This window comes from Ovis canadensis, chromosome 16, assembly GCF_042477335.2.
Source record: "Ovis canadensis isolate MfBH-ARS-UI-01 breed Bighorn chromosome 16, ARS-UI_OviCan_v2, whole genome shotgun sequence".
Taxonomy (NCBI): Eukaryota; Metazoa; Chordata; class Mammalia; order Artiodactyla; family Bovidae; genus Ovis; species Ovis canadensis.
Window position 1 is genome coordinate 48,631,940 of NC_091260.1, and position 19,024 is coordinate 48,650,963.

At 37.1% G+C, this 19,024-nt stretch overlaps 1 protein-coding gene across 2 annotated transcripts in view; it reads left to right on the plus strand.

Moving 5' to 3' along the window:
* The first annotated feature begins 437 nt into the window (after window positions 1-437).
* Window positions 438-19,024, plus strand: part of RICTOR (RPTOR independent companion of MTOR complex 2) — a 122,095-nt gene continuing 103,508 nt past the window's right edge. For both annotated transcript variants that reach the window (XM_069556140.1, XM_069556141.1), the window contains exons 1-2: window positions 438-1,375; window positions 1,547-1,594. In XM_069556140.1, coding sequence (XP_069412241.1) covers window positions 1,327-1,375; window positions 1,547-1,594 — 97 coding nt within the window. In that variant the 5' untranslated portion in view covers window positions 438-1,326. The remainder of the gene's footprint in view (window positions 1,376-1,546; window positions 1,595-19,024) is intronic.

The following is a 19,024-nucleotide window of genomic DNA, read 5'->3' on the forward strand; positions in this document are numbered from 1 at the left end:
GTATGTACAAATAGCTTTTTTTAAAAACAGCAAAAAGAGCGTTGAAACAAGGAATCTAGGGCATTTATTCAGATAATTCATTATTTATTGAACACTTATTTATTATGGACAATGCATTAACGGGTAGCTGGGAAAAGACAGCAAGATATCTCCTGTTAATCAATCTCCAGTCTTATAGAACAGAAAGGAAAGCGTTGAGGAATAGGAAGAGACGAAACAGTCACCCCTCTCTTTAAAGTTAATCTAGTTTTTAATCAGCTGTGCCCCAATACCAAATAAAAAGTTAATAAAAAACAAAGTTAATCTACTGTAAAACAAAGTTGCTGGGTCTGTGGCCAGATGCCTATATAGTGATTAAAGTCTCTACACTTAGTGTTAGGTTCATCTATAAAAAATATTGGTCCACAACATCTGCACCACTGTTTCAGGAGTTACACAGAGGGAAAACCCGGACGGAGGCTTCTGCCACTACTCTTGGTTCCAGGAAGAAAGGAAACCCTTTCCCCGGGCCTGCAGGCGCCCGCGCGTGCGCGGGAACAATCCCACCCACCGCCAGGGACCACCACCCTGCACCCCTGACTTCTTCATCCTGTTCTCGGGTTCTGCTCCAAGCGGTCAAAAACAAAACTTCCACCCGACCACTTCCACTTAAAGAAGCCAGCCTGGCTGCGTGTGGCTTTGAAAATCAAACGCAAGGCTGCTTAGCACGGAGGTTTGAGCGAGGACGGAGAACAAACTTTTGTTATATGTTAACTTGGTTGGAGCAAAGCGATTCTAGGCAGAATTTAGTTACATTAAAACGGTTAAGTTTTTTTTTTTTTGGTATTGTTGTTTTAATAAAATCGTCTTAATTGATAAATAAGGAAGACGGGCTATTTCAGGACTTGAAAACAGTCATCCGGGATGGTTTCAGCAGGTGGCCAGTCCGGCGCATCACGGCCTCCTCCCACCTAGCGTCGGTTTAGATTACGGTTTCCGCGGCGGCTGGACGGGAAGCATCCTCCACGCTGCAAATTCGCATCAATGGGATTCCCCTCGTGGGAAATGCCCCCTCCTGGCGGACGTGCTCCGGAGGGCCGAGCACGTCGCGGCGCCTTCCACCCTCCGTCGAAAGCTCTATCGAGATCCCGAGTCGGCATCCTATTCCCTCCGCGCCCCGGGTGAGCCGGCACCACCCGCTGCCGGCCGCCAGCCGCCGCCGAGGGGCGGGAGAGATGCCGAGGGGCGGGAGAGATGCCGCGGGGGGCAGGCGCGGCGCGCGGGGAGGGGAAGGGGTTCTCGCGCGATTGGGCGAGGTTTCCGGTGTTGTGACTGAAACCCGTCAATATGGCGGCGATCGGCCGCGGCCGCTCGCTGAAGAACCTCCGAATACGAGGTAAGTCTGCTGCAGCCCTCACCCCTGGCCGCCCGGCAACCGCCACCCCTGGCACTTGCCTCCCCCGGGCCCTGGGCGGGTGGAGCGAACCGGGGCGCTGGTCGGAGCCAGGGCTGCCACCGCTGGCCTGGGAGCGAATCGTAATTGGGGCTATGTGTCTGTTTCGCGCAGGGCGGAATGACAGCGGCGAGGAGAACGTCCCGCTGGATCTGACCCGAGGTAACGCAAGGCGCTGGCGAGGGCGTCCTACTGGGGAGGAGCCGGGGTTGGGGGCCGCGGGCAGGGACCGGCCCCGCACGGGACCTGCGCGGGTACGAGAGACAGAGCCCGAACCCGAGCCCCGCCTGCCGGCCCGCGGGAGCAAGTCGGGGGCTGTCTTCCCGGACCCATCCCCCTTCCCGGTGCCCGCTTTCCTCTCCCCAAGCCCTTTTCCGGGCCTCTGGGTGCTGCGGTGCCCAGGAGCACCAAGCGGGACTCGGCGGAGTCGCCGACCCTCTGGGTTTTCTAGACCGCGGGGGGAGCGTAGTCGTCCTATCTCGGAGCTGAAGCAGCCGAATCCCAGGGGCGGCCGGAGGGAGGTGGAGGCTGTTATTTAGGTTGCTAGAGGATGTCTGAGGGAAGAGAGACCACATCCTGCCCTCCCCGTCCCCCAGCGCCGAAGCCGGACCTGCTCGGTCCTTGCCGACTGCGTGATGCTTTTCTCCTTGCCCACCGCCCTGGGGGACCCAAAGCATTGATAAGTCAGTAGCGAAACCCAGAGCCCATGATTTCTGCGAAGTGTGTGTGTGTTTCCCTCTTGTTTCCCTTTCCCGGGCCGCTGAGACTGTAGTTGGCAAAGACCGCCCCCTCACCCTCGCTGCAGGTTCATTGTTTACCTTCTGCAGTGGCGACGGGTTTGTTTACACCTTCGGAACTGGGTAAACCCGGGTTATATTTTTAAGGATCTAATCCGGCTACTGCCAGTTTATTTTCATCAGTCACCATAACTGGAATTTATTCAATATCTCGCCGAGGATTTGGTAGTTATATACAAGGTTTTTCTTTTCTCATCCACGGTAAACAAGATTGAGTCTATTGATTCCGATGAAGTCGTTTCACACCCGCTGTAACTTAGCGTGTAACCTGGTTCAGCTGTATAGAACCAGTTTCCTTTTTGAGATCTGAAAAACACTTTGGGAAGTTTTAAAAAAAAGTCCTTTTAAACAATCTATATAAAACTTTAAAACTACGTTCTACTTGACATAATGACTTATTTACAGTATTTGTTAGATGCGAGCTTATTGTTGAGGTTCATCTATCTAAAGCATAGCGCATTCTCTAATTTGTTTTATTTTGTATATCATAATGTAAGATTACTGTTTTGTGGACTGAAAGGCTAGTTTTTAATTCAGCTACAATAAATTTTTGTAACGATATTTTATTCCAAAAGTTCAGGGACTTAGTTTCGGGTGAACAAGGTACTTTTGCAGAGTTTCTAAAATAAAATAGGGCTTAAATAATAAAAATGACAACTAATTAGGTCACTGATGCACTAAATTAGAACTTTTTTCAGCAGATAGGGTTTGAATATTAATGTAGAGAGATATAAAACTTTTGACTTAACAGTTTGGAAACTTGACTAAAACACACATATGAAAAGTCTGTATAAAATACATGAGGGAAAAGATTTCCTAGTTAATTGCCTGACAAAATAAGCAAGATTCCCACAGGGCTCAATTTAGCATTTGAGTTTTGTAAAAGATGTAGTTTTAGTGATTTAATTTATATATGTGCATATATGTTTTAGATGAAAGTGAGAAGACCCTTTATTTGATAGATCTTGGGTTTAATTTGTGCATTAAAAATCTGTTTGAATGTGGTACTAGAAAATGAATTATACTTGTGCTTTAAGTTGACTTTGCTGATCTCCTATATGTAGTAGTTTGTCTGGTGTCAAAATTTGGGGTAGTAAAAAAGCTTATGTACAAATCTGAGTTGATACCTTTTCATTTACTCCAGTTTTACTCAAGTACACAGATAGCTGTATATTTATTATTTAGAATGCTATATTCCCTGAGTGTTTAGTAACCGTCTGTGTCTATAGGTGTTTCTAGGATAATATCAATACAAAAAGTGCAGAAAACGCTTTCCTGGACAAGATGTATTTCAGTTTAGAATGAAGTATGCACAGCTAGCTGAAACTGCAAAAGCAATATGCAACTAAGAGTGAGAGGACAGGAGAGAACTGTTCTTAAATCTTAAGGAAGTCTTGAATAAGAAAAATAATCTGAGTTAGATTCATTGTATAGTGACTCTGTTGTTTGAGAAATTGCTATTCTGACAAACACTCATTGTTAGAAGAAGGCTTGTGGATCTAACATGAAAGTTCATGAGGAATTAAGCTTCTGTAATCATTTGAGAACTGTGGGGCAGTCTGGGTTGCAGCTGAAGGGCAGCTGTTTGTGGATTGGATTACGGCATGTTTTAGATAAAGTTTGAGTAACCGAAAAAATTTCTTAAATGCTGTAAGGCAGTGTTTGCTCTCATTCTCATTATTTTTATGTAACCTTTGAGAAAGTCATTGTGTAGCTGTCTAACAAAGTTCATTATAAAATAGAGGCCATGGTTATTGTAATTCCTAGAGGAGCCATCAGTGTGTAGTATAAAGTCAAATGGTTTTGAGTTGTAACTCAGCTGGATGATTGGAGGCAGTTTATTTAACCTTCATTAACTTTTGGTTTCTTCAGCTCAAAAAAAATTAACTTCAGGTTATTCTTGAAGGCTGTTAAGAATATGAGAAGTAAATGAACTAGGCCATATAGTATTCAGAATGGGACCTAGGACTTTGTGAGTGATGTTAACTAAATGTTAGTTGCTTTCCTGAACAATAAAATCAAACTTCTTGCTTCTTGATATCACATTTAAAGTATTTCAGATGATTGTTTTTAATATTATGAACTTGTTAACCAGGAATCACTGTATTGAAGCTTTCATTTATTTTTGAGACATACAATTAATTGGGTATAATCTCTCTGAACTGGAATTCTTTTTTATTGTTTTTTAATTCGTTAAGAAAAGCTTCAAAATATATAAATCATATGTGAATACATGAATATAGTAAGTTATAAGAAACTCTTGTATGTCCCCATCACATAGTTTGTTTCCTAGGCCCCCACCCCTACTGTGATCATTTTTTTCTTTTCTTGAGAGATAATTGACATACAGCATTTTATAAGTTCTTGAATATAACAAGTGTAAAAAAAAAAAACTGTGACATTACCAGTATTAGGTCTAAGTAAAGAACAATCTATTATATGTACTTAAGATAAAATGTGGTATTTTATTTAAAAATATTAGATATTCTACTCTATGGTTTTTCTCCCTGATTCCAGAAAATTTCTTGGTAATGAGACTTGGCCATCCTTGCAAGCTTCTTGAAGCCCAGCAGAGGTTTAAGTTTCTTTAATTTTTGTTTTGATGTTACTGCTATGGTTTGTATGAAAGTGCTTCAGTTAAAAATTGTTTATGGGTAAATTTTGAGTTTAAAAACTTCATTGTAGGAGGTCCTATGGTTGATTTATTGAAAATTGTTGCTTTAAGTTTTGTTCAGGCAATTACTCAATTGTGAAAGTCCCTGATAACTGCTGTTGGTATCATTAAATACTCTCTCTGTTTTGCATGCCAAAATTTATTTTGAAACTGAAATGCTTCCCTTAACCACTTCCACCCCAAGGATAGTCTTTTTTTTTTTTTTTTTTTCTTTTTTATCAGTCCACTAGGGCATCTCTTCCTGGTACTGAATAACTTGAAGAGAGAGTATTCTTCCTGGAATAAGAAACCTTTCCTAGTATAATTTACTTGTTGTGTTCAAGGTGAATTCCTAGGACATGGAAACATGTATATTCAAATATAACTATTAAAATATAATTTATTAAGTATTGAGTCTTACATATTTTTGACCATTCAATCCTTTTATTTTTCCATTAGTAGGAATGAAAAGGTTGACTGTCGTAGCTGCTCTTTAATACTTAGAAAAGCAGGAAGGTTATCTGAATGATGCAGATTTGAACGCTTTGTGTTTTGTGATTTTTTTTTCTAGTTAGGATTAAACTCATGTTTAATCACTTCAGTTAGATGAAAAAACATTTGACTGCTTTTTGTATAATAAATGCTGAATTAAGTGCTGGAGGACTGAAGATGAGGAAGATATTACTCCCTTTTTTGGAGTTTACTGGAACAGACATAAAGAAGTGATTGCAATATGGAACAATAAACTAATCAAACTGTACAAGGAACAGAAGTAGCCTAGAGGAGAGAATGATTAACTCTTTGAGGAGAGGCTCAGAGGCAGCTTCACAGAGGGATTGACTTCTCATAAAATAGTAGTGGTGGAAGGAAATGAGGGCTCACATCAAGAGAATATACCACACCTTGAGAAGAGACAGTAGGAAGAGGAGCTGCTCTGTAGGCCACTGGTAGAATCTGAGAGATGATGGGGCACTAGACCAGGGTACTCGAGGCAGATTAAGTTGAATATATGTTGAAATGGATGAACCCACTAATTTTTTTCTCCAGATTCTAAACTGACTTTGGAATCCTCCTACCCTGCATAGAGGAGGATTTTATTTCTTTTATTTCTTTATTAAGAAGATAGAAGCTGTCTAATGTGAATCAACTTGTCTTCTTCCCTTTATATTTCACCTATACTCACCTTCTGTTTCCTCGAATCAGAGGATAAAGCATCTCTCTTCATTTCCAAGGCTAAACTGGAAAAGAATTTTATGCTCCTAATTCTGTTTCCCCTAAGATTCTTTGTAGAAGATTTCTTGCTGCTTTACTTCCTGTTAGGTTAATTTTCTCATATTCAGCAAACATTTGTTGTATTCTTCCTATGGATCACTTTGCTAGGCATGGGATGATGGTGAGACATATGGAACAATAAAGACAAAGATTTTTAAAACAGTCATTTTTTCATAGGCTTTGCACACAGAATAGTTTATCCTCACTCCAGTTTTCTTTCTTAACTCCTTCAGTCTTGTAAGAACAGCTCTCCCCCTGTACTTAAAACAGTTTTCTTAAAGGATCCTAGTAACCTCATGCAAAATTCATTGGCATTTTTAAGTTCCCCATTCTATTATTAGTACTACTACTGTATTAATATTGTTCCAGACAGTAAAACGTATTATTTTACTTAATCTTCAACAGCTCTTTCTGTGTATGCATGCTCAGTCATGTCCTACTCTTTGCCACCCTGTGGCCTGTAGCCTGCCAGTCTCCTCTGTCCATGGGATTTTCCAGGCAAGAATAGTGGAGTGGAAATTCCTTCTTGAATTTCCTTCTCCAAGGGATCCTCCTGACCTAGGGATAGAACCCTGTCTCTTGTGTTTCCTGCATTGCCAGGTGGAGTCCTTACTACTGTGCCACCTGGGAAGCCCCTGACAACTGTTTGAGGTTCTCTTATCCCTATTTTACAGTTGAAGATACAGGCTTTTAAAATTCTAATGACTGAAACTCAGAAAGGTAAGTTATTCAGTCTTACCTGAATAACTAGTGAGTGACTAACTGCAGATTATGCACTTCCAGCTACTACACTGTCGCTAGTCTTAAAACTCTGGTTCTTTTCCTTAACCCTCTTGCCACTCTTTCTCTGTTTACTGGCTGGTCTTCCAGCTCCTTAAGCAAGTGTACCCTAAGGTTCTGTTCTTGACTTTTCTTGTCCCCTCTTTTATTGATGCTACCTTCTGTAACCTTTTCACTCATGGCTTCAAAAAATCCATGAATTGAGATGGTTACAGTAATTACATTTTTATTCACGCTTTTTCTTCTAAACTTGCGAAATTTATTGGCGTGTATGTGTGGCAGGTGATTGGCAGAGATTGTGGTGTATAAAATTTTGCACCCCAAAACTTACCCACTTTTCACTTTCTTGGTACTACCACCATCCTTTGGTATTCAAGCTAGAGACCTATTGCTTGTCCACTTTGTGCATTTGACGTGTTTCCCCAATTTGCCTCTGAAATACCTACTGAATCCAGCTTCTCCTGTTTTCATTGTCGTTGGTCTACTGCGCATTATATCATTTGGATGACCTCATTATCTGGTCTGGATGACAGTAAAGTATTCTTTTCTCTCCCTTTTTTCATTTTTTCTGCTATGATTGCCAGGATTATTTCCCCAAAATCTAGATCTGATCTTTTCATTTCTCTTATTTAAAATATCAACAATACATGTGCACTTAATCATTTTTGCACACAGTATAAAGTCCAGATTTCCTAGTTTGGCATTGAAGGCCCTTTGTGATTCCAGAATTATTTTCTTCTATACTATCTTAACCATACCATTCTCAGTCAGTCTCTCTCTCCACATAGTTCGCTTGGGTAAAGCACTCCCTTCTTTTCGTGCTTCTCAAAGCGGGGTTGTGGAGAATTTGCTAGTCTAAGCACCTACATTCCACATCATATTGTTTCTCCTTGGAGATTGTGTTGTGCCTTTGATTGAGACTCTATGCTTTAGTCAGAGACGACTGTTTGTTATTCCTTGCACATGGCATGCGGTTTCTGTTTACTTTGCATAGGTTGTTTTCTGTGCTTAGAATTCCGTTTTCAGCACCCTTAAGAGAAATCCTAATTCTTTAAGGTCTAGGTCATATGCCACTTCTGGGAAAATCCTTCCTTATCATTCCAGTGGGAATTCATTCCTTCCTCCTCTACTTTTCCACATCTTTGTTTATTCCTTTCTAAATATCACTCGCTATTGCCTTATTGAAGTTCTTTGCTCAGTTCTTTTTTCACTGGGTCTTAAGCTTCTTTCTCAGCATATATCATATAATAATAACTGAAACATGTAAGGAAGAATGGAGAGAGAGATGAGAAAAGGGACACAATATTGAGAATAGAAGTAAAAGAATATTTAAATTTGCAGACTTGACAATGAAAGCATTGGTGCCAAGAAATGGAGAAATTGTTTTGAAAGTGATGATAATGAGTTCAGCTTTGCACTTTGAGTTTCAGATGATTGATTCTGTCAGAGATGTGTAAGAGGTAGCAGCAATTTCTGGCATGGATGTTTTTGTAATTGTTTTTGACTTGTGATCTGATTGTTCTCTGCTTTAGGGCCTTGAGAGAGGGAAGAATGTAAATGGAGAAAAAGGTAAAGATTTGGATGTTAGCATATATGGTGATTAGAGTGTATGTCACAGCACAGGGATCAATAAAAGGAAAGAGGCCAACAAGAGAAGAAAGCTTAAAAATTAGCAAGATTGTGATCTTTGAAGCCAAGGGGAGAACTTTGGGTTGAAGGCACTGTCAGCTCTAGCATTGAAATTGAGTTCTGGAGGACTCAGTTCTCTCTCTTAATCTGAGGTTGATCTTGGCATGCTTGTTTAACCTCTTTAGGCTTCAGTTTCCTGATCTCCAAAATGCATACTACTTTACATGCATAGCCCTTTCACCTTCAGTCTTTGTGATTCTCAGATATCAGGGTGTTTCTGGGATATCGAAAGGTTAAAGAGAAAGTCTTGTTAAATCACTTGTTAAATTACTGTGAGAAGGATTCCCATAAACAGCAATGAGTACACGTAGGAGTATGGTATTTCATAGTACTTTAAATGTAAATTATAGTCAACTCTCAATTTCCTTTTAAGTGATCATCTGCAGTGACTTGCTGCCTCCTCCCCCTCCCAGGTCTCAGGCTACTGAAAATAGGGCTGTGAAAAGCACAGTGGGGTGAGTGAATGGTTTGCATGCCTGTGTATCTGTACTCCTATCACCAAGCTGAATGCAGTCCACTCTCAGTTATCTACCCTTCATAAAAAGGTAAATAATAGTGGAAGAATTCTAAATATATAAATAACTTTATATATGGTTGGGGATGATTTTGTATTCTTTCATCCCCTACTGCAGATTGATGTATCTTTCATTTGAATTGTTAGCATCAATTTTTATTTCTTAAGCAAATACTCTTAGAATAGTGGATATAAACAGGCTAAAGTATTTATTAGGTAATCCACATAGGAATAATTGAGAGTTGACTGTTAATGCTTTTTGGATCATCCATTGTTTTGTATTATCTGTGCTATTTTTGTTACTATGACTGGGTTAAAGCTGAATAGCTACTTCAAAGTTACATTGATAGGATAAATGTACTTAAAAGATTATACAGATGCCAAACTAAATTGAAAATAATTATGTAAAACTAGCTAAATATAACATTCATGGGTTCAGAATCATAAGATTGAAAGAGAACATAAACCTAAGTACAAACTTAATATTCCTCTTGTGGAGCTGTCTAGCCAGACATATTGCATAAACTGAGTGATGTGACTAGTAATGACAAAATTTATATAAAATATAATAAAATTGGGGATGTACCAAGGCTTCAAACGTATCTGTTCAAGGAATCAGTTGAGATTAGTAAGCAATATACAAAGAGTTTTAAACCTTAATTACCTGAATTTTAAAGAATCTGACCCCTTCAAGTACTTTGCCATTTTGTTTATCCTAAAATGTTGAAGAATTTGGATTTGTAATGGTTTGCTAATGTTAAGTCAGTATATTTTTGTAGTAAATGTTAATGTGAATCAGGAAGGCATAATTCTTGGCTTTACAGAGTTTATATTATGGTTGGGATATACCTGTATCAGGACATAGTATTTGAAGCACCTGCCAGTTATCTTTATAAAGGAATCCAAAGCTAGAGGAATTCAGGAAAAAAATGGGAGATAGATAAGGAATGACCTAGAGGGGAATCCTCATCAAATTGTTGACACCTGTAATACCTTTGCATAAAAGGATAGTGTTTAAATAATTGTACTTACTTTTCTGAACGAACATATTCCTGGCATATTGTTGAGAAAAAATTGGTGATGAGCTTTGTATGTAAATCTACTGAAGGCTGATAATATTTCAGACCAGCGCTTTTCAAACCTTTGAAGGTAGTGCTTGACTAGACTGAGAGATTTTAGGCATGTTGTAAAGTAATTGTGTGCTTCTGATTATGAGTATATAGATGTTTGGCCGCATTCCAAACCTAAGCATAAATAATTTCCTTCCATTGTTTTGTAGTATACCTCCCCTTCATTAATATTGCATGCTTAAAGGGCTCTGTAAATTTGTATCAAACTTATTTCTAGATACGTGCAGTTTGGAAGTAGATACCAGAAGTGTTTTTATTATTTTCCACATTAAAATGACTTTGACTTTAAACGTATTTTCTGACTTTAAACATGTAACCTGACGGTGAGAGAGAATATTTGAAATTAAGATTATCCTGAAAAACATGGACTGTTTCGTTGCCAAATCCAGACATCCTACCCTCTGATTATTTGGGTAAAGGATGAACAGTGTTTGGGGAAATTAACACTCTGTGAAAAGGAGCAAAACAAGAGTTGAATTGCCACTTACAGGGATTGTAAGTAATCTTGTTCAGAACCCAGTGTAATTTCATGTGTTTCTTACAATGAATAAATAGTGAAGAGACACAGAAGCTGTAAACAAAGAAGATTGCCAAGTAATGTACTTGTAGTTACTTAGAAGAAACAGCTTGCCAGATAAAAGTGTATTTAACTGTTTTTAGATGTGTATACATATATATTTTTTATCAATAGTTTCATATTTTGAGAAATCACATCTTAAAATAATATTGCTAGTTATTTCCATGCTTAATATTCATCCCTCATATAGTAAAACTTTTTAATTGCCCTGGTTTTTCTTTCACTCATAATTCTGTATAATATACTCCCTAACCTTCACCATAAACACATCACCACCAACCCCCTCCCCCAAGGAAAAAAAAAAGATAAATTGAGGGGATAGAGTTGCAAAAAGAGTGAGAAGACTCCAGTGGTTGGAGGTAGGTGAGCTGTGAACTCTAATGTCTAGCTATATGGCACTGTCTGGGGTGGCGAGTGGAATATTGTGGAATGTTTTATTTAACAGTGTGTTGTGGATACAATTTTATTCATGTCTGTCGCAGAACGTTAGTATAAAGTCATGGTAGTGGGATATTTGAATGCAAATAGCTATTTTATCTTGTTTATTTAGAGTGATTTGTGATTTTATTACTATAGGTTGTAATTTGTGTTATTTTTGAATGCTGTAACGTGGTATAAAGTGGACTGGATTAATTCTTATATTGTAAAGGATTCTGTATTTCATGTAGGAATAATTCTTAACATAAAAATTTATAGCTTTGTAATGAGCTAAATTTTAGATTGGCATAGTCTTAAAGTTTAAATCACTTTGTATTTTAATAAAACCTTAAAATAGCCCTTTTCTGTCACGGAAGAATTCAGTGTTGTGTGTTCATGTTTCCACATTGTTTTGCATATATAAGTGTATATTGTTTTACCTGGCAGAATGAAGAAATTTTTAAAAAATGCTGGTTTTCAAAAGGAAATTAAAAGCTTCAGAGATTTGGATAGACTGTGGCAGTTGCCTTTTGCTATATTATTGTTTTTGTAACAGTTGTTTTGTTAAGAAAGTTTAGATTTAATTTTTGAGTCCTGGGAAATTTCTTTTACTTACATCAGTAATTATTTCTATATTATAAAAGTGTGTCAGAAAAAAGTGTCATTATTTTTTAAATAAGTATATTGCCACTAAATATTCACCTGGGGTACTTGAATATGAATGGGGGAAGTATGTGTGTGTATAAATATTATGTTTATTTTTAGCATATTTGGAGTTACTTTAGAGATTTTTTTTTATATTACTGTGATGTAAAATAGAAACTGTGTAACTGGACTTGTTAACATTATATGGAAATAAGGATAAATAGGTTGTGATTATAGGAATTAAAGGGCTTTACTGTCAATAACATATGAACTGTAGTGAATAAACTTTGATGATATATACTTTGAATTTTATTGACATCTTTTGGAGTGCTTTCTTTTGCATCCTGGTTGTTTTCAAGACAGGTAATTGCTTCATAGCATAGTTCAAGGTAGGTGAGATATGACTTGATAAAGTATTATATATGTCTACAATTTGAATAGTAGGATTATATGTATAAAGATAGACAATAAAGTAAAAAATATATAAAATAGTAGGATACTAATATGGACAGTGTGGTATGAATGTGGACAGCATTAATAACATGCTTTCCCTGGTGGCTCAGTGGTAAAGAATCCACTTGCTAACACAGGAGACACGGGTTCGATCCCTGGGTCAGGAAAATCCCCTGGAGAAGGAAATGGCAACCCACTCCAGTATTCTTGCCTGGGAAATCCCATGGGCAGAGGAGCCTGGCGGGCTGCAGTCCTTGGGTTCGCAAAGGAGTAGGAGAGGACTTACTGACTAAACAGTTGCTTGACACATAGACGGTCTGGAACTGTAAGCGCCTGAGCTTTGGAACCTTGCCTCTTGGAATTTTTTTACTTTGGACAAACTGCCTTTTTCTGAGCATATTTTCTCATCTCTATTGGAGGAGTTAGTGAAATGTTTGTAAAATATTCCAGTTGGCAGGTAGATATAAATAGATAATAGGTGTTTTTTACATGGTCAGTTAAAGCAGAGGAGATGAGAAGAGGGAGAGTTTAAGAGTGAACTGTAAAAAAAAATGAGACATTGTTTCAACTTTGAGTAGATGTGGTTAAATCAAGACAAATAGGGCATAAATTAAAGACAAAGTATTTTACTGAGAGTGGACTAAGAAAAAGAATTTTAATACTCATTTTGGGTTTATAGAATGGGGGTACTGTAGAGGACAGTACTTAAAAACTGTGGAGTTGTTAAAACATCTTTTTTTGTTGTTAAAATATTTACTGTAGTAAGAAAGCAGTAAATGTTATTTATAATTGAAGAAAATGTAGATCTGAGAGTTGTCATAAATTTACAGTTCTATGAAAGTTAACAAATTGAACATTTTGATAATCAGAACCCAGGTCAAGAATCAGAATATTGCAATACCTTAGAAGTTCCCATTCTCTCTTCATTTAGGCACTACCTCCCCCGCCAAGGACAGCGCTATTCTGACTTCTAATACCATAGATTAGTTTATGTGATTTTCTCCTACATTGCATATACCCTTTTGCATTTAACTTCATTTGCTCAATAGTGTGTTGTATGTAAAGTCGAAGTTATTTTAATCCAGGTTTGCTTATGTGTGTCAGGTGTATCATGATATATATGGATTTTTTTAATTTGAAAGGGAAGTGAATTTATATGATTAAATAGAAGTTGGAATAATTCCACTAATTCCAACTTTAAAAAAACTTTAAAAATCATTTTCTGAATATGTCTTTTTTTCCTCTTCAGTCTAACCTTTTAATAGATTTTAGGCATTAACACATTTGGATAGGTGAATTTTTTTCCTTGTATTTTTTCAAAATGACTGTTTAAAGAAAAATTAATAGATCACCATATGGAGTTCAAAGCTACCAGTTAGTATGTTGGAAAAACTAGAATTCCAATCCAATGAAAGTTTTGTGTTGACCTAATTAAATTGGTAGAATGATTATAAAAATTGGCTTAGTATTTTTATGGAGAAAAAGGGTAGATGGTAAGCGTTTCTTGGACCTCACTGCAATAATATTTTCAGTGGAAGACCTCATTAATAGTTGCAGAGTATCTTCATGTGATTGTTTCTCTATTTTTCCCTTGTTTTTTCAATTTCTTTCATTGATTTCTATTTCTCTTATTCCATTTCTAGTCTTCTGGTGACTCTACTGTAATAAGACATGCTATAGAAATGGACTAGTTTTTCTTCTATGTATGCTTGATAGTGTTTTCTATTCCTTGATTTAAGATAAATTTTAATTGTTTTTTGTTTTTTACTCAATCCTTTATTGAATTTTAGGTTTTTTTTCTCTGAGTTGGCAGTGCTTTGTGAGGAAGATTTTACTGCCCATCTCTTGGTGTGCATATCCTCAAGAAAGTAGAAGAAGAGTATTGCATAGGAAATTGATTAAATACTTGACAGCAATTTGGCAACATGTGCTTAGTATAAATGAGTAAAATAGAATAACATTTATTTATTTCAGTATGCAAAAACAAGAGTAAATGTGAAAGTGAAGCAATATTCAACTATACTAAAGGTGAAGAAGTTTTGATGAAGTGAGTTTTCTAAATGTTGGTAATTTTAAAGATATTAGTATTCACTTAAAATATTCTTATGCATATACCTTTTGAAAGTATGGAAAACAGTGACTTTGTAATTCCCTGAAGGTGGGAACATTTAATAACCTTGGAATATCTTTGTTGATTCTGAGTCTAGAATATTTAGTTCACTGAACCAGATTTAAACTGTGTGGATTATTAGTTACCAAAAGAATGCTTGTTTTTAGTGGTGAATTTTGAGTGATTGCTTGTTTGATTTTATTAATTAGGAATGATTAAATGCAGTAAATCTATATTTTTAACCATGCTTTTCAGGGTTATATTAGTTACTGCTCTTGTAATACTGGTATGTAGTTTTTTTTCAGACTATTTTTAATGATTTTTCCTAGCATAGAGCTGAGCTACTGTGGTAAATTCTTGGCTCGATAACGTGATCAGAAGTGAAGAGGTCTACATGGTATTTTATCAAAACATTACCAGTTGTGTGAAGGATTTATCAAATGATGTGTTGTTTAGCAGACAGTCTAGAAATTATTTGTTATGAAGTAGATGTTTTCCTTCTAAGCAGTCCTCTTGGAAGGGCACGTACTTGTTTTAGAGATGATGTCACTGTTCAAACTATTTTAAAAATTCTGCTTCTGAAGATTACTAAAGCTTATAGACTTTTAGATTGGTATTTGGTTTCTCCTTTGGGATGAATTGGAGTTCAGGAAGTGGTTAAATATAAATTGAGTTCAAATGTAGGGGGAATTCCATTTGATTTATTCACTTACCAATCTGAAGAGAATTCATTGAGCATCTGCTATATTTTAGCATTGTATTAAATACTGGAATATATGTGACAAAATAGTTTTTCTTAAAAATATACAACCTCTATATGTGATGACTGCCATTATAATCTAGTTAGTGACTTCTTCACAACCATTCTCATTTCCTAAGTCTTCCTTTTGTTCATTATACTTGGCAAAACAGCCTCTCTTTATTCATCCCTACTCAGTCTCTTCTCAGGGCCTTTGTACTTATTACATTCTGTCTGGATTATTCTTCCCCTAATCTTAGTAGGCTTGCTGTCTCACTTCATTTAAGTCTATTCAAATACCACTTTATCAGTGAGGCCTTCTCTGATCACCTGTTGTAACCGTCATCTGCATCATTTTCCATTTGGTTTTGTTTTCTTCCATAGCTCTTGTTGCTGTTGCCAACTGCAGTAGTATTTATAGTCTCCTGGAATGTAGGTTTTGTGAGGACACGCGCTTGGTGGTGGTCCCCATTGTATCCCCCACGCCGGGCACAGCCCCAGCGCCCTATATGCGCTTGATAAGGACCGTAAATCATTTATTGGCTGAGTAAATGACCATCAAATTTGTGTTTAGTTTGAGGGCTCCAGACTAATTTTCTCAACAGTTTACTCAGTGTCTTAACCATGTGATCATGTATATCAAGCTTACTATGTTTCACACTTACTGATTACCTTATTCTTATAAAAATCTTTCTCTATTTTCCATCTGGGTCTTCAGCGCATTACTTTAATGGGCCAGATCACCCAAGAGAACACCCAGGAGACATTCTGACCTCATTCCTTGTCCTTTTTTTACATGTCAAATCTGTGACCAGATGATAATGATTTTATCCTTGAAATACTGAAAAATCTTTTTTTTTTTTGTAAGCACTAGGAAGTTTATTCAATATCCTGTGACAAGCCATAATGGAATAAAATATGAAAGATAATACTTATATTTATAACTGATTCACTTTGTTCTACAGCAGAAATTAACAACATTGTAAATAAACTATACTTCAATAAAATTAAAAATAAAACAAAATACGTTGTTTTAGTTGTTAAGTCATGTCTGACTCTTTTGCAACCCTATAGACTGTACCCCAATAGGTTCTGCTGTCCGTGGAATTTCCCAGGCAAGAATACTGGAGCGGGTTGCCATTTCCCTCTCCTTGAATAAATCTTTTTTTCCGTTTGTGTTGTCATACCATTACAGAGGCCTCATTTTCTTTCTTGGGTGATTGCATTGGCTTCATAACTACTATCCCTATTCTAGTTCTATCGTTTTCCAAACTGTTCTCTTCACTCTAACTAGAAACACATTTTCTACAAAGTTAATGTTCACTTTCTCAGCTGGGTTGAATATCTTCCTTATTTGAGCTTCTATAATATACTGTATGTTACCTTTCTTGTAATATTGCTATAATTTGTTCATTCCTTCCTCCTTTAGTCATAGTTGACAAATATTTATTTACCTTACTATGTGCTGGGTAATTTTCTTTTGTTGGTGATTCAGTGGTGAAAACCTTGAATTATGTTCTAGTAGGGAGAACACAGATAAAAGCAAGTCGACACAGAATTTTAAGTAGAAATAAATGCTCAAAATAATGTAAAATTGGAATATGTGAAAGGGAGTTGATAGGTGGTTAGGGGGATTGTCAGGGAAAACTCTGATACTTAGTTAATCCAGGACTAACAGGGAAACAGCAAGTGAAGATGTAGGGGGAAAGTCAAGTAGAAAGAGTATATAATACCAAGGCCCAGAGATAGGAAGGAACCATAGATAGAAAGTGCTTGGGGAGAGGGAGAGTGGAGAATGAGAAACTAGAGGAGGTAGGCAGGAAATAGTGTAGTTGAAGTTTATTGGTGTGGAACCGTGAAGCTGAGTAAGTACTGAGAGTTTAGAGGTAGCAGAAACTTCAGAGATCACTGAAAGTTGTGAGACTTAAGAAAAGGGCTTTCTAAATATTCTAGGTAGATCAGTGATGAGGAGACTTGTAGCAATATTAAGAAGGTTGTTTGAAATAAACTTGTCAAACCCTGCTTCCTTTACCTCCAGTTGATTTTATTATATGCTTATAGACTCATGCAGAGATAAAATGGGAATTACAAATTGAAACAGTACTACTTCAGACCTTACCGGTAATTTGTGCAGGTCTGCATTAACCACAGTTTACTTTTATAATGCTGTGAAATATATATTTTTAATACTACCAAATTAAACTATTTTGCTTAGAAAACTGACATTTCTTTTTTGAAAATATACATTCGTAATTATTCTGTGAAATGAAAACTAAGTTTGTAATAGGGAAGATCTTGATCCAAATTCTTGCTCCATAATCTGCATGGAAATACCTAACTTGCTATTTAATTTTCTGAGCCTAAGTGTTTTTTTGTGTGTGGGAAGGGTTATATTAGGCTGGTACAAAAGTAATTTTGCTTTTGCATTGTTGAGCCTTACTGTTTGAGACTGGAATATGTTCTTAAATGTGGTTATATTATACATCATTTCGATGTGCACTTCTTGCTTTACATGTTTTGCTAATGAATTATTACTTGCTGTTTATTTTATATGTATTATAGACTATGGATGATGTTAGACGAAAACCAAATTCAAGTGGTTTTCCTACTTAAGTTCAAAATGGGTCATAAGCAGTAGAGATTACTTGCAACATCAACACTGCGTTTGGCCCAGTGACTCCTAATGAATGTACAGTGCAGTGGTAGTTCAGGAAGTTTTGCAAAGGAGATGAGAGCCTTGAAGATGCGCTCAGTGACTGGCCATTGGAAGCTGACAACGACCGACTTGAGAGGATCATTGAAGTTGATCCTCTTACAACTATACAAGAAGTTGCCTAAGAACTCAGTGTTGACCATTCTTTGGTTGTTTGGCATTTTAAGCAAATTGGAAGGGTGAAAAAGCTTGATAAGTGAGTGCCTAATGAGCTGACCACAAATCAGAAAGATCGTTGTCATGAAGTGTCATCTTCTCTTATTCCATGTGTCAGCTATGAACCATTTCTGGATTGGATTGTGATGTGTGAAGAAAAGTGGATGTTATACAACAGCCAGCGACAACCAGCTCAGTGGCTGGACCAAGAAGAAGCTCCAAAGCACTTCCAAAAGCCAAACATGCACCAGAACGGGTCATGGTCACTGTTTGGTGGTCTGCTTGCCAGCCTGATCCACTTCAGCTTTCTGAATCCTAGCGAAACCATTACGTCTGAGAAGTATGCTCAGCAAATCAATGAGATGAACTGAAAACTGCAAACCCTGCAGCCAGCATGGGTCAGCAGAAAATGGCTCTATTCTTCTGCATGAGAGCACCTGACCACATGTCACACAGGTGCTTTAAATGTTGAATGAATTGGGCTACAAAGTTTTGCCTCATTTGCCATATTCACCTGACCTCTTGCCAACTGACTACCACTTATTCAAACATCTTGACAACATTTTGCATGGAAAATGCTTTCCAAGAGTTTGTTAAATCCTGAAGCATGGATTTTTATGCTACAGAAATAAACAAATCTATTTCTTATTGACAAAAATGAGTTGATGGTAATGATTCCTGTTTTGATTAATAAAGATGTATTTGAGCCTAGTTATAATGATTTGAAATTCGGGTCTGAAACTGTAATTACTTCTATGCCAACCTAGGAATACTCTGGCTCTTACAAGATTATTATAGTATGACATGAGAAAATTTGTTCAAAGATTTCTAGCATAGTGTCTGTCAAGTATTAGGGTGAAAACCCAGAAGGTAAATGTTATTAAATAAATAATAGTAATTTATTCATTCTTTTAATCTTGGACATTTGGTCGTTTGAAGTTCCTTGC